Source organism: Punica granatum, chromosome 1, assembly GCF_007655135.1.
Source record: "Punica granatum isolate Tunisia-2019 chromosome 1, ASM765513v2, whole genome shotgun sequence".
Classification (NCBI taxonomy): Eukaryota; Viridiplantae; Streptophyta; class Magnoliopsida; order Myrtales; family Lythraceae; genus Punica; species Punica granatum.
This window is the reverse complement of record NC_045127.1, coordinates 8,359,740-8,375,243: the sequence shown is the minus strand read 5'-3', so window position 1 is coordinate 8,375,243 and position 15,504 is coordinate 8,359,740. Positions and strand designations below refer to the sequence as shown.

The 15,504-nt window shown below is 38.8% G+C and overlaps 2 protein-coding genes across 4 annotated transcripts; both read right to left on the bottom strand.

The window, feature by feature from the left end:
- Window positions 1-6,791: 6,791 nt before the first annotated feature.
- LOC116191056 (phosphatidate phosphatase PAH2-like) lies at window positions 6,792-15,338 on the bottom strand. 3 transcript variants are annotated; one of them, XM_031520225.1, is made up of 13 exons: window positions 14,079-15,338; window positions 10,370-12,990; window positions 9,765-10,122; window positions 9,172-9,320; window positions 8,979-9,052; window positions 8,780-8,864; window positions 8,590-8,676; window positions 8,402-8,474; window positions 8,126-8,169; window positions 7,893-8,021; window positions 7,711-7,809; window positions 7,033-7,371; window positions 6,792-6,952 (listed from the first exon to the last, which is right to left on the bottom strand). In XM_031520225.1, the coding sequence occupies exons 2-12, from the start codon at window positions 11,180-11,182 to the stop codon at window positions 7,315-7,317; spliced, it is 1,968 nt and encodes a 655-aa protein (XP_031376085.1). In that variant the 5' UTR covers window positions 11,183-12,990; window positions 14,079-15,338; the 3' UTR covers window positions 6,792-6,952; window positions 7,033-7,314. The 3 variants fall into 3 exon arrangements, with proteins under 3 accessions (XP_031376085.1, XP_031376087.1, XP_031376086.1); XM_031520227.1 differs by having other exon boundaries at window positions 7,893-7,975; window positions 14,079-15,336; XM_031520226.1 differs by lacking the exon at window positions 14,079-15,338 and adding an exon at window positions 13,437-14,072.
- Window positions 12,552-14,584, bottom strand: LOC116202782 (BRI1 kinase inhibitor 1-like). The gene is made up of 2 exons (XM_031534402.1): window positions 14,079-14,584; window positions 12,552-12,990 (listed from the first exon to the last, which is right to left on the bottom strand). The coding sequence occupies exons 1-2, from the start codon at window positions 14,582-14,584 to the stop codon at window positions 12,552-12,554; spliced, it is 945 nt and encodes a 314-aa protein (XP_031390262.1).
- Window positions 15,339-15,504: the final 166 nt, after the last annotated feature.

The window sequence follows — 15,504 nt, the reverse complement described above, 5'->3', positions numbered from 1 at the left end:
CTTTCCCTCCTTTTTTTTCCTCCATCCAAAGCCCAAATGGAGAGTTAAAGTCAATCCCATGATATAATCTACTTTTGGGCCTCTAACTGGCCTAATAACCTCTCGGTCCAATATATATATATATATATATATATATGGATCATTTGCATTCTAATGACCGAGGAAATTCCGTTGTGTATACCTAATCAATCACAACCGATCCTATGGTAGTTCCAAAATGGTGTGAATACATCAGGAGAAATATCCATATGTTATTGCTCAATATACTGATCCTAGAAAAGGTCGAGTCAAGGCCAAGAGGGCGAGGATAATCACTGAGTTTTCTGTTGGAAGTGATATATCGAGGAAATGCGGGTCGAGATAGTGGATCCTACAGTCAATTACAATTGCAAATTCATGCATATTCATGTTGATTTATGCACATCGTAGTATATATCTAATATGTTCAACTCGAGATAGTAAGAACTTGAGGGCATGCGGGCCCGAGCAACATGACCATCACTGTACTTGCAGCTCATGCATTTTCTTTGGAGCATAATCTCTCCGTCATCGATAACCTCCGATTACAAACTGATATATTCGTAGAAATCTTACAAGGGACCAAAAGTCTAGGGAAAAAAGAGTAGTAGTTGAGTCTTCAGAAAGTGAATGCAAAAGAAGAATAAGTTAAAACCTCATGCAAGTGCGTCATGTATACATCTGGTTCTGTCCGCCGAAAGCGTACCATGAATCACGTTCATATGTTTCCCTGTATGATCTTAGTCTCAAATGTAAGGATCGCGTGGTGGTCCGTCCGGTCGGTCTAAATACGTATTTATTTTTTTCCTTATAATAAATATATATATATATATATATATATATGTCTTTCGCGCACATAGTCATGTCTAATCTTTGCTCTGGTTTGAGATAATATTTTGTAGTTAGGGAAGATTATATTTGATTACGAATGGTAATGGTAATTTAGATTTTAGGGATTTTGATTTGATTTCTTATATTCAAATTTTATCAATCAGGTATATTTAGTAGATATTCAATTTCCTTATTTTTTCACCACTTACCCTATAAATACTTAAGTCAGCAAATTAATTATCAATTCTAATATATATAAAATTCAAGACATGCTTACAAAAAAACGACACGAGGTCTTCTTCTTTTTTTCCCTTTTAAACCTTTAGCTTGTAGTTAATCATCTCTTGGACTGCTAAAAGAATTTAATTCTCCAAATGAGATTTCTGTATCCTTTTATATTTATCCCCTCTTCCTTTGATTAAATGAATATGATCATTTTTATAGTTGGATTAAAATCAACCAATTAACTCTAATCAGTCCACATTATTTGCACATATTAAGATGCTTTCTTGAAAAATGAAATATTATCACTCGAGAAGCTGAAAAGGCATCTCAAGATATAAAAATTACTATAATTATTGGGTTGTTCTATACGATAATATGTCATACCCTTTACTTCCGTGGCTTCGACTTTTGGACCACCGCGCATATTATCCTTTCCATATCCTCTCCCTGATTCAAAATCAAGGTGTAACGTGTATCAAATGATTGTGTAGTTGCTTTTCCAACTGGATATAAAATAAGCATATATTGGGTGATCAATATTATTAATCTACTTGACTCGGTAATACTCAATTGGAATGCCTGGAAAATTGGCATCGCGGTGGTTGCATAAATATCCACTTGCAAACATTCTGATTGGTTATTAACCATCCGTAAATATGAGTAACACTTACTGAATATTCAGTAATATAAAACGGGGTTGTAGCTAATAGAGAAGATTATACAAAATCTTAGCCTATCTTGTATTTTAGGAATATATATACACATTGATGTATTTCCTTTTCTGCATTTTTGTATAGCTTCTATAGGCTTCGCTCCGCGATGAGGATAATAAACTCAGAGGAAAAAACACGTTCTCTCTTTGCGAGGTCCGAAAGTGGAGAACGCATAGCATTCTCTGGGACACAGAGAATCAAACGTAAAGCAGCGCTTTCTTGGCAAAGTTTTAGGCTGCAAGATACTTTAGGGCTTGTTGGAGCTGCTGAGCATAACGAATCGAAGCCGAAGACAGATCAAGGTAGCTTGCCTGCAAAGCCGATAGGCGGAGGGACGAAGGATGGAGCGTGCAAAGTCGATCGTGCACCTGTCGTGTGACCCGTTGGTCCTAAGCAATGTCTTGCACGAAGCGACCCACCTAGAAAGAGCTCTCCTTTATGTTAGGGGGGCACTAAAATGGAACTTCGATCGGCTGACCCGGAAATAACGAATAATGAAATAATTCAACTATTGACATTTTGTGCTCATTTCAAAATTTCTTGTTATTCCCATCATCCGGTAACCACAAGATGATCCACAAGAAAGATGGCAGGATTCGAACCTATGGCCAGCCGGCCCCTAACCTAATAAGAACAAAACTCGTTATGACCAAACAAGGACACCAGCAACCAACCTTCTCGAGCGATAGTTCCACGATCACGACCGGCAGCAACTTGTTGGGAGTAGGGGCATCCAAGCTTGCTCAACCTAGTAAAGGGGCTTGGAGATAGAGGGTTTTCCGGGGGAGATACAATTTCCAGGTTGGATTTTTTAGATCAAATTGGACTAGTTGGGTAGATAGAGGTGGTGAAATCTAACCTTACAATACATTCTACCTCACACATTAAGCGAAGATTCAACCATTCTATTGTCCTAATTTTTATGGCCATTCAGCCACTTTTGCCTCGGGGTATAAATGGCTCTTACCGCTTTGTCAACGGGATATAAATTTATAAAAACGAGTTGCTTTCCTGGCAAGATATAAAAGACTTCTGACCATTTTGCTGATGGGATATAAACTGGATCTGTGACCGTTTCATCAACCAGATATAAAACTGAGTTGTGGCCGCTTGAACACAATATAAGTTGGGAAATTGATATTTGCAAAATCGTTATCGGATAAGAATCACGCTATGAAGATTGCTCAATGAGTAAATTGTGGATTTAACCTCCTCATTTTGAGCAAGAGCGTTGGAGATAATAGTATATGCAATTACTACAGATTATATTTGACTAAGAATATTTATGGTGGTAGAATTGAGGAACAATTGTGAAAAAACGTCACAAAAGTTTATTTGTGAAAAAAAAAAAGAGCAAAACGCTGGAGAACATACATGCATGCGGAAAATTGAGGAACGCGAGTGTAGTAATAGTAATATTTTTACAGAGCCAAATCGATCACATTTTACGTATGGATTTCACTATTTAAAACGTAAAATACATAATATGATATAGATAACACATCCTATTTATATTTATATTGAAAAATATGATTTGATTTGCTTTTTGAAAAAAAAAATATAACGCATCATATCTATGAAAATATGATCTAATTTATTTTTTAAAAATAAAAAATATGATCAATAATTTGTTTTATTTGGATATTTTTATTTTTAAAAAATTCAAAATTTTGATTACTACATGTCCCATGGAGTATTTATATTTTAAAAAATTTTAAAAATATTCATCTCCAGAAAAAAAAAATAATAATGATCGCTCCCACAAATCTATATTTATATGTTTCAAAAAATTTAAAAAAATTAAAATTTCGTCTGTCAGCCCCAAATATCTATATTTGTATGTTTTAAAAATTTTAATAATTAAAAATTCTTTTTTAAAGAAGGCTCAAAAAATAGAAAATAATGATCAATCCCATAAATCTATATTTATATATTTTAAAAAGTTGTTTAAGAAACTCAAAAATCAATAAAATAATGACTGATCTCATAAATATTTATCTATATCTGTAAAAAATTTTAAAAATTTGTTCACTAAAGAAAAGTAAAAAAACTGAGATATTGATGATCCCAAAAATCTACAATTATATGCTTTAAAAACTTTAAATTAAAAATAAAAATATTATAAAAAACTATAAAAGGGGAACTATTTACTAATCACACAGACCTATATTCATATGTTTTGAAAATTAAAAGTAAAAACTAAAATTATTTTTTTAAGAAAGCTCAAAAGATCGAAAAAATAATTATTAATCCTACAGATCTATATTTTTATATTTTAAAAATTAAAAAGGTTGCTTTTATAGAAAATAAAAATAGGAAAATTTTAATCAATAACAGAATATTTTGAGACTATCTGAATGGACCTACCATGTTCTTGCTTTCATATATATATATATATATATATATATAGATTTGATAGATAAATTAATTAGTTGGTGCTATTTACCCAAAAAAAAATTAAGTTGGTGCTAGTCAAATAATATCTTGCTCGACTTAGATTTTCCACTACCCTCACTCGTTCGATCTAGAAAGTAGGAGGTAAGCACCAAAAGCTTTCGAGTTTTCTGGAAAAAGTTTATTCTTATCTAATCTAGGTAATTATGTACGTATCCTCACTTGATTGGACTGTAGGAAGCATGCATGAACAAAGTTGGTTAGAAGAGCTTTCACCAGAAAAACTAAGATGGTTGAAAGAATAAAATAAAGATGAAAAATTCCACTCTTCATTGAATCAAGAATCTCTCAATTTCAAGTGATGGGAGCGTATAACATTAAATTATGACTTTTGGTCAATTCATCCAACATCTGACCCTACAAAGTAATTTTGAAGCTTAAAAGGCAGCATCAGATGCTTTTGTTGAAACGATCAAAAGCAGGCAAAGAGATGCTTTGTTAGAAGTTAACTACTCATCCTATTGTATTAATAACAATCTATATAGTTAGTTGAAGGCTGCCAGGTTTAATGTTTGGTTTGTTTAATATGTTATATATAGTTTTTTAATAAAGAGGCATAGCATAGTAATGCACGTCATTGCCCAAGAGGTTTCAGATTCGATACTCATAATGGAACTACTTGTGTCAATCTATTAACTATTTAGGATTTTTATTTCAATATATTAGCCACATAAATCTCATTTGTAATCGAATATATATATATATATATATATGCTGCTTGTTTCAAAATAAATTCAAAGCCCTTTCGATGCATCCCTGAAATAACCACTTCAATGTATATTATCTATCTAACACTAATAAATATCTATTGCACGACGACTTCTAAAACCTTAAAAAGCTTCAAGCGTAGGGTAAAATTATTAATTTGTTAAAGGACGATCAATTGTTAACGGTGCGTCGTAAAATGAAAAGCTAAAATCATCTATAATTAATTAATTAAGCACCATCTATAATATTATAGTATTGACATTGAGGCAGTTCTTATAATTTATAATCAAACATGATAAACCAAAACATCATTAGTAATTAGATGTATGACTCGACACGACAATAGTATGTAGATTGGCACCAGGCTAGGCTAGGGAACTTGATCAAGAATCGGAAAGACAATATCTAGAGAAATATTATGGATATGTACGAGTCATCATAAATTGTCAAATCACAATAGGACATTTGCACTCAATCGTAAAGATGAATAGAAAGTCGATCCTCATCCCGAAACACGTTTCAACTTTAGCTAACTTGATTCGTATTCTCTTTTAAAATTAAGGCATCGATCGATGTTCTCTCTTACCGTAGCCATATTTGGACAAGAACCCTGTATGGAGTCATTTTCAAGCTTTATTCTCACCTAGAGATCAGTTTTTCTACATCTCTGGAAATGTCATTACTCGATTAATTTAATATTTTTTAATTTGTAGTTCATATGTTTCATACGAAAATTTACTGCATACGTCGAATAATTATAAACATACGATCGCCATTTTTAGACTGAAAGTCATAAAGCAGCTCTATGGGTACACTGCTTTTGCTAGGAAGATATGTATTTGCACTTAAGATGAAGTAGGAAATTGAAGAATCCGTCGACCATCCTCACCCTCGAGCAGCCGAAATATAATATTCTGCATATAAATACGGAAAGCCCTCTATGCTTCTTTGCTACTAGCAAATCTTTCAATACTTTGTGCGTGCAATAACAGTTACATAATCATGGCGATCAAGAACCGAAAAAACAAATCATCATCACCAGATGGAAAGCAGGAGATGACCATGGAAGAGTTCAAACAGTGGATGTACAAGTTCGACTCCAACAACGATGGGATGATAAGCAAGGAGGAACTGAAAGAGGCGATCAGGGCTACAGGAGGCTGGTTTGCTAGGTGGAAGGGTGACCGTGTGGTCAGGTCTGTGGACTCGGACGGGAACGGGTGCATCAATGATGATGAGATTGGCGGCCTCGTGGAGTTTGCCAGCAAGCAATTCAACATCAAGATTGTTGCCATGTGATATATAGTCTTGATGGGATGCTCGATGGCTTATGTTATGTATGTTCTCTTTATGTTTGTCTGTCTGCTTGTTGTGTTCGTAATCCGGGAGGCTATGTTTTCCCAGTGAAACAATTAAGTTTCATGTTATGAAATGGGCAACGTGAATATGTTAATGCCTATATGATGTAAGTGCATCTTCTCTTGTAGAACATATGTGATAATGCAACTTTTAAAGTTTCATGTTCATCGAATCGAGATTTTCAGATTGGATTTCAAAACGAACAATTTCAATATCGTGCTCTGATCATCATAACTTAAGTGTCAAAATAGTTGGGGCGTCTGTAAACGAACTTTCAAGTCACAGTCTTCATCCTGAATCTCTGCACATACATAGAGCCACGTTCTTTAGATGTGACTGTTCCTGTGGATCTCCAAACGTCCATCGATAGCATTTGATTTTATCTTTATGGGAAAAGGGGGAAAGGAAAATCCAACGGTTATTTTCGATATGCACTCTCTAAGCTTATGCTCATGACATATTTTGAAGTTCTCATGGAAGATGGAGCCAAAAACAAGAGACTATCCATATAATAGTGAAAGATGATCTTAATTTCTTGTCTCCATATTCTACAATTAAGAGAAAGAACCAAAAAAAGGCCACTGTTCCCGCAAGAGCAAGAAGATTGCACCGTTTTCCATGGCCTTCGACAGCAAAAATATATCCTGCAGTTGTTGACTATTAGTATGTTTGAAAAAGATGTGAATAATCAGTCAATAATAAATCAGGAACTTTGGCCACTTACATCTAAACTCGAGGCTGAAGCAGCCTTAAAGCTTCCGACCCAAATCTTCTCAGTGGAAGTCACCCTTTTCGATTCAGTCCCGTTTGTCTCCTCAGGGAAGATTGTCAGAATACACAGAGCAGATGCAGAAGTTGTTGTCGATTTGTGATTAAAACCTGGGTTTTCGTGCATTGGCAGATTGAGACCGTAATTTGCCAGAAGAGCTCCTTGACGAGCAACAATGCCGAGATCAAGGTTGTAATCTTGTTTGTCGTAGCAATCTTGTGTTCAGGCTTCACTGCTTCAAACATCTATAGTGGGAGGTGGGAGTTTCCAGTAATTCCATGAATTAAAGTCCTCCTGCAACCCGCACAGATTGATATGAACAATAGTGATTTACAACCTCAGATTTCCTTCTTTACGGAAAATGTTTTCATTTCTGGAAAAGAATTTGGTGGAACACTTGTGAACACATAGTTTCTGCTGCAGTGTAGCGTAAGGAGAGACCTAGTCCATGGAAGGTCCACACCCGTATGAGCATGGGGCCGGCTTTGGACCCTATATTCATGTAAGTGTGGAATGTCCACACAATAATATATCTGGTTTATCAGGCAGACACGGGCTTTCCTTTGCCATAACGCACAAAGAGAGGAGACAATTCTTCCAACCAGTTTTCCAGTACAAAAAGTGAAACCAAACCTGTTCTGATGATGTCATGGACGGAAACATGCCATGTACCAGAGAGTGAATGGATGTATAAGACTTCCTCTGGACATGACGGTTCACAACCACCTCTCCCTGCAAAGTTTCCAATGCTCAATGCCTCAATTCATAAGACATGCTGCATATTATAAATAATGGGACAATAAGTTACGACTTACCTTGGGATTGATGATGAAGATTTTCCCTTTTGGGATCCCGACTTTGAGGTAACTGATCTCATCAGTGTCCCTGTTTCCAAAACCTGCATAAAACGGGTTACTGTCGGAAGGAAACAATGCCTTGATATCCTGCCAAAAAAAAAAAAACTGAAAGTCACTCTCTTTTTGGATGATCTTTGATGGGCCATTCACTTCAGAATGCATAAAAGAAAGCAGAGTTGGAAGGGACTAACCTCTAAGCATGCTATCTTGAATTCATGAGGAACCCGTCTTATAACTGAAGAAGACAAAATATCACTTCAATCAGCAAAAGTTACAAGACAAGCAATACAAATGAGAACATTCAAGATGACCCGAATTAGAACTGTTTAAGAATCCAAACAACAATATTCTTCAGCATTTTTCCTTGGAAAGAGAAATTTGCCAATAAACTACGATCGAGATTATTCGAAATGAATTGATGCAAAAAAATCGATTAGATGGACAATAGCTTAACATGGATGAGGTACCTTCTCGATATAAAGAAGGAAACAGTCCATCAGGTGAAATAACTACAGGTCCATCAGGTAAAGCCTTCCCGTCCTGCAATTTGAAGAACTCCAATTGCTATTTAAGCAAACGACAAAAAAACGAAGTTCTAGGAATTTCCTGATAATTCTCCGCAGCTTGGATAGGAACCGAATCTGATTGAATATACCTGCTTGAGGTTGAGGAGGAATTGCCTGGTGATGTAAGCCTGGGAAATTGAGCGTGCACTCAGAAACATCAATTGGTATCCATTTTCCTGAAAGATAAAAGCACGGGCAACTGAGAAATGACAAAAGTGAACTGCAAAACCTGCTTGGAAAATTGCAAAAGTATTTCAGATAAATCAAAGAGAAGAAAACCTTGATGGCAGAATATAAACGTGCAACTCCTTCTTGGGACCAGTCCATCCCAACCAAAGGCATGCATTGTCCCAAAATGTCAGATCTATCCCCAAACCCAATCAGTTAGATTCAGGACGACAAGTAAGATGACAAAGATTAATCAGTGGTTATGTAAAAACTATATCCTGCCGAGTGGGGAAATTAGAGTTTTCCTTACTTGGTAATGGTCCCATCAACATCGGATATGATAATTCGGTCGCTCCATTTCCATAAGTAGATCCGAGCATCAACCTGTCAAGAGAACAGACAAGTGATGCAACGGAACAGATAGAGTTCTTCTTTTCTCCTATGAGCAATCCGAAGGAGTTCTTTTTCTCTTTTTTTGTTTTTTTTAAAGGCAATTAGATAACCTGCTGTTTCCCGAGCATCTTGGTACAGAAAGTGAAGATTATCGCATTGCCGCCGTCATTCAATTTCAAGGATGCCAACTGTTCCGATGTTGGAGTGAAGACTTTCATCGACTTATCTGTCACTGTTCGCTTGAGTTTGGAGTCACGTTCTGTCATTATGAAAGACAAAGAATTCAAGTCATTGTGAAGAATTTTCAGGCATCATATACCAAGAGAAATAAAGCAAAGATTTTCGGAATTTGGTTCAGAGATGACCGAGAAGGAGGCCAGTAAAACAGTATTCCTTCTCATTTACTGAACAAAACATAACCGCTTCAGCACAATAAGAGAAGACAGACGGGTCCAAAAATGCGAAACCATATATAGCTCTTTTCAGCAATCGAGCTTAAATCTATAATTTCTGTTTCCGCATGAATAAGCATGGAATGTAATAGATAAAACACTTTTTCATATATTTCACAGGCATTTAATTCTATCATAGTTATCTCCTCCTTCAGGTCAGGTAGTTTTAAGTATCTTATGATCATTTTTAATGAATTTAATGGTTTTTTTCAGATGTGCAAGTATTTTGAAGCAACATTTTGTTATCTTACCTACTGTAGTATCAGCGGGAACACTTTTACTGCTCCTGAAACTCTCAAGACCTTCCCGATCATGCTGCATTCGCAGTAATTGCCCTTCTCTGCCTCCATAAGACCTACTAAAGATCGTTGGGGGCTTCGAGGAGTTCAATTTCATGTCCAGCGAGTGGCTGAGACGATGAATTGGGTCCCGCATATCTCCATTTTCAACTGTAACATTATTGATCGGCCTCAAAATTGTCCTCGATTCGTCAAGATCTTTGAGAGTAAGCTGTTCATCTGAAAAGCTCTTTGGCATAAGCCCAGGCCTCTCTCTCCCGATATCTTCGCTAGTACCACGTTTTTTATCATTGTCTTTTTCGTCGTGATCCTGTCAAATTCATGAGGGGAAGGGAAAAAAAACTCATTGAGGAACTCTGTTCATCGATCTACGTGTCGAGAAATCTAGATATAAAAACTAGATGTAATGTCTCACACAAGTCTGATTCTCGAGCCGCAATGGAGTCTCCAGATATTCAGCCAATACATACAGAATTCTTAACAATGCAAAGTATGAAAGGCACGCCAATTCTTGAGGTTCAGTGACAGGTTTTGAGATCCTGGTTAGAAAAGCGTACCTTAGATTTGACTCTTAAATGTTCCTTTAATGTGTCTGATCCCGCAACTATGCTCTTCGAGTTCGCACTATAAGCACATGTTCCATTTCTTTCTATTCTATTGCACCGAGAAACGGTGGGCTTTATGGACTTCGGAGTTTCAAAATGGCAGTTACAGTCTTCCTCCATCTTTGAAATTGCTTCACATTTTTCTTGAGAGACGCCATCACCTATATGAAATGCCAAAACGCCTTCTCCCTGATTGGCCTCATCAAATGGTCCATCTTTCTTGGAGCTTCCCCCGAGACTAGTAGACCAATTCACATCCAATAGCTGAGCCGCAATCTCAGCACACTCCAATGAATTCAACCTCTGAAGGCCCATTGTCTCTGACTGGTCCGAATTAGTCCTAGGCATAGGCGTCCCATCAGGAGAAGCCGGAGCAGTAGCGCTACCAACAAAGTTGTAGCTACTTGACTTCACGGGTCTCCTTCCGGAAGGAGAAGCACAGTCGTCTTGCAACTGATCTCCCTTATCAGCCTCTTCATCTTCTTCATTTCCCCCTTCCTTTAGGAAGTAAGCTTGTCCTTTGCTGTTCAGGTGCATTTGGAAGCTGGCCTCCGCTCCATTGACACAGATTTTGACAATCTTCTCCTTCGCCTTGAGAACCCCCTGAAACTTCCCAAACCTGACATACCAAGGAGAGGATTTGAAGCTCCCGTCAGGCTGTTCTACGACAATGATGTCAACTGCCCCTCCAAATGGGTGGATAGGACCAGACAGAGAGTAGACACCCTTAGAAATGTAGCTCCCTAAACTTCCTAAAGCATTCATCTTTACAAGCTCCGGATCCCTTTGATGCAAGAACCTCTACAGCTTCATCGGTTAAAACAAGAGGATGAACATTCTATATTCGACCCCACACGCAACAATCCGGGACAGGAACGGACAGGAGGCGGAAATATTATAACTTTCAGCTGAAAGGTGGATTTTCAACGAGGAACAGACAAAGGGTATGGGGGAAGAAGATAGATCATGACGATTATTGGACGAAAACTCGACGACAGATGGAGACAGATCCCAGCTGAAAGTTGATGAGCATGGAGACGGGGAGGAGTTCAAAAGCATATTCTTTGGAAGTGATCCGAATGTGCCAAAGCATAATTTACAGAATCCTACTTGGGAAAAATGACAAACACCTGATGGATTGCACGCAAGATATCTCTGTTTTGGACGTGCCCGGCTGTAAGAATTACAACAACCGATCAGGTTGTCGACAAGCGATCTGCCGGGCAAGGAAACCAAGAACAGGGAAGGGGGAGAGATTTATTTTGGAGGGGCAATTCAATTCAATGCATTTCGATTCAGGACACGTCCGTGGAACCGAATATTCTTCGGGGAGTTTGACGTTTGATCTCTGCGCGCATATAAATCTTGTCGTTGATGAATGGGCGGGAGGGACCGAGTCTGTGTTGTCCGGCAGACTCCAACCGTTTCCTTTTTTTCAATTTATTTATTTTTTTTTTGGGGGGTAAAATTCCAACTGTTTTCTCAACGCGTCACCGCTGGCCTTCTGCTAATAGCAGCCGAAGTTCGTGGGCCGACGGCGAGCCAGACATCCACAGTGGCAGTGCTGTAAATAAGCCCGCGTTTGAGTCGGAGGACTTTGTCGTTGACTTGACTCCTGTTTAGGCCGACGATGCAATGCCGATCCTTTGATCCGAATGACATGGGCCTAGCCCGACTGCCAATTGACAGTTTCTTGAGCCCAGCCCAATTAAACCCAGATGCTCTCACAGTAAGTCTTGACTTGGAAATGAACAACTCAGATAACCAGAATTAACTGATAGTTGATGACACATTGTGATCTCACCGACCAGAAAAATCAGATATCGGAGTGATCGACCAATTCAACATTTTGATCTTCTAGGCAATATTCAAGTTCATGAAGCAAGAAGCCGACCATGCTCATGCAGGTTCGACTCAGATGTAACATGGCTTTCGACAGGAAACCTTATCCGGGTTTGTGTAGATATGCACTGACGCAGAGTTTTTTTCAGAACTTGTATAGATTAATTTAAAAATCGTGCTGATATGTACTGATCTCCATTGTCACTTGCTATGTGTTTTTAAAAGAAGCTCGGTGGAATTAATCCAAGCAAAAATATAGACAACCTTTGACTCCAAACCTTCTGTTCAGTAATCATGTTCGATGTTTTTCTTCTTCTTTTTCTTCCTCCTCAACTGCAATCGACTTCTTGCAGTAGGCAATCGCGGCTTGAATAGCAGCCTGCAGCTCCTCCACAGTGCTGTCTGTGACGGCTGCAGAGAGTGCCGGCGTTTTGACAAGAAGGCCGCTGCTTCTGGGGGATGTTCTAATCGATGCCGGGGCCGAAAACGTCTCGGTTGCACTTAGTCCAAACTTTTCAGCCTGAAAATCAATGTCCTCTTCCCTCCTCTTCCGTCTAAAGAATAGCAGTGGCCTAGCCATCTTCACGTACCTCCTGACGGTTCTGTTCAGATGGAAACGGAATTTCTTCTTCTGCTTGCCTTCGTCTCCCCGGGCCTTGCAGGCTCTCCGCCATCTCGATAATCCAAACAGCGAGAACGGTTTGGATGAATCGTCTCTCTCACGCATATCACTGACAAAAGTTTTTCGATGAGTTCAGTGTCAGTAAACAGCAGACAGACTTTGCTCAAAAAAGAAAAAAACAGCAGACAGACACCCTTAAAGATCGAGAAGGCAATGTTCACACCTAGTACTGTAAGGGAAATAAATCACAAAGAGAATCCCGAAGTTATGGAAGGACAAGACGGCATATCAGCATCCGATCCCGATGCACCAAATCTCACCTAACTAGACAGTTCATGTGTAGAATATTCTCTCTGTAATATTTCCTTGTTCTCTAATACTTCCTTATGGCACATTGTATGCTCTGTATATGTACCTCTCAAGAATTGTAATGAATTTGAGCTGAAACATATTCACAAATACTTAGCTGCTCAACCCTCGTTTGGTATCAGAGCTATAGGAGGAGATATCTTCTTCCTTTTTACTCGCATAATGGCCAACGCCAACAGTTCTTACCCGTTCCCCTCAAATCTTAATGTGGCAAATTTTGTCACCATTAAGCTCCATGAAGACAACTATTTGCTGTAGGAAACACAGGTTGTATCCCTGATCGAAAGTCAGGATCTTCTTGGTTTTCTCACTGGAGAGACTACAGCACCAGCAGAAACCATTCCTGGAACCGATGAAGGAGCAGCTGAAGAAGTTTTGGGGCTTGCAGCTGGATTAAAAACCACTGCACAGGTATGGAAGGCTCTAACTGAGCATTTTGCTCAGCACTCTATCGCACGAGAGTTTGATTTGCTTTCTCAACTCCAGCATATTGAGAAAGGAGATCTTACACTGAGCAAATATCTCAGTAATTTTAAGTCTGTCTGTGATCAGCTTTCTGCTATTTTAATTTTAAATCACTCTGGAGTTGCTTTCACCCCGGATTGACCAAACACAAGTACCAATGACAATCATTCAACTAATGTTCGATAGATGTCGCAGACCGAGTGACCATTTCCAGCGAGAAAACAAGTTACTGCTTATGTGGCATGAACACGATGCAATGAAACTCAATATAAAGGGTAACTTCATGTTTTGGAGTCAATCTAACGCGAAAGAGAGTAAAGGAAGGATCAGGGCCACAGTTTAGATGGTAAATGAAGGTTTAACCTCGGATAAACATGAGGACTGGTCTCACTGTGAATTCTGTTTCCAGTACTTTTGCCCTTGAAGTTGCTGTCAGTGCTACTGCTGCAGCTGCTTCCATTCATGCTCGTGAACAGATCATCATCCGGTAAATACTCTTCCCCGATCGGGAGGGTGAAACTGTCCAAGTAATCAGTGGACGACCGAGGAGAGGAATAGGATATAGGAGAGAAGTGGGAGAGGAGGCGGAGGGGGAGCAAGTGACCATGGAAGAAGATCTCATCTGCAGGAGTCATCTCCACCGCCTTTGCCGACAACAGCAACGAGTTGCCGTTAGTCCTTCCATTGTCAGGGAAAGAGAAGTCTTGTGGTGGAGAGAAAGATGAAGAAGAAGTAGAAGAGGAAGTCCTGTCTCTGATGCCTTCTGATGTCAGCAGAAGCTTCTTCTTCTGCCTGTTTTCCTCTTCAAGGATTTGGTCTGCTGGCAGTCCTCTGTCAGAGGTTTGGTGCTGATGAAGATGGCAATTCATGGTGGACAGGAAGGAAAGACAAGACAGAGAAATGGAAACTGTTGTGGAGGATCTGATTCTTAGTTCCCTGTCTGTCTGTCTCTTGGGCTGCCGAAAGTGTCTGAAAGCTGATGAAGTCTCAGTGCAGGGGAAGAGAAAGTTGCAAGCTTTTGTGGGAGAGGAGAGAGCCTGTCAGTCATAAGATAAAGGTGCTCAGAAGCAGAAACTGCAGAGTGCGCGCCTTGAGAGGGTTTCCGAAATATTGTGGCGGTTTTCGGTTAAAGGATCATGCACTAAATGAAACTTTGCTACATGTGAATATTCACGTGCAACTTCGGATTTTCTTGTAAGACTGGTGTGACGGGACGCATTTAGTACGGTGTGATCGAGCTTTAATGAACTGCCCTACTACCGTGTTGCAATAGTCATTAAGGGAAAGCACACATTACATACTCTTATTAGCTAAGATAGAATACAGATGTTGTGTCTGATCTCTTAAGCAAAATTGGTGATGAAGTCATTCGGGATGCTGTGGCTCTTCGAATCTTCAATGTCTTCCGACGGCTAGATTATGTGCCATAGGACTCCGGTAAATTCTCGAGGGCTTCAGATGATATGCCGAAGATATTTTTCTTTTACAATGGAAGGACTGATGATTGAACTATTGGTTCAAATTGTAATTAACTAGCAAATTTGTGTAATAAGAAGATTTGGTTCTGGATTCCGCAGTCTCCCTTCCGAATTTAATTTCAGTCGTGTTCATCCTGAGCAAACTATTTAGAATTTAACACGGATTACCTGCAGTCTAATACCCCTAAATAGATGTTTTGCTCGAAATAGCAAGGACATCTACTCTTTGCCTCGCCTTGACATCCCGCGTCGAGCTTCAATCATTAGTAATTGCTACGAGTAGGATTTAGACCTTAGAAACTGTGCTAGTA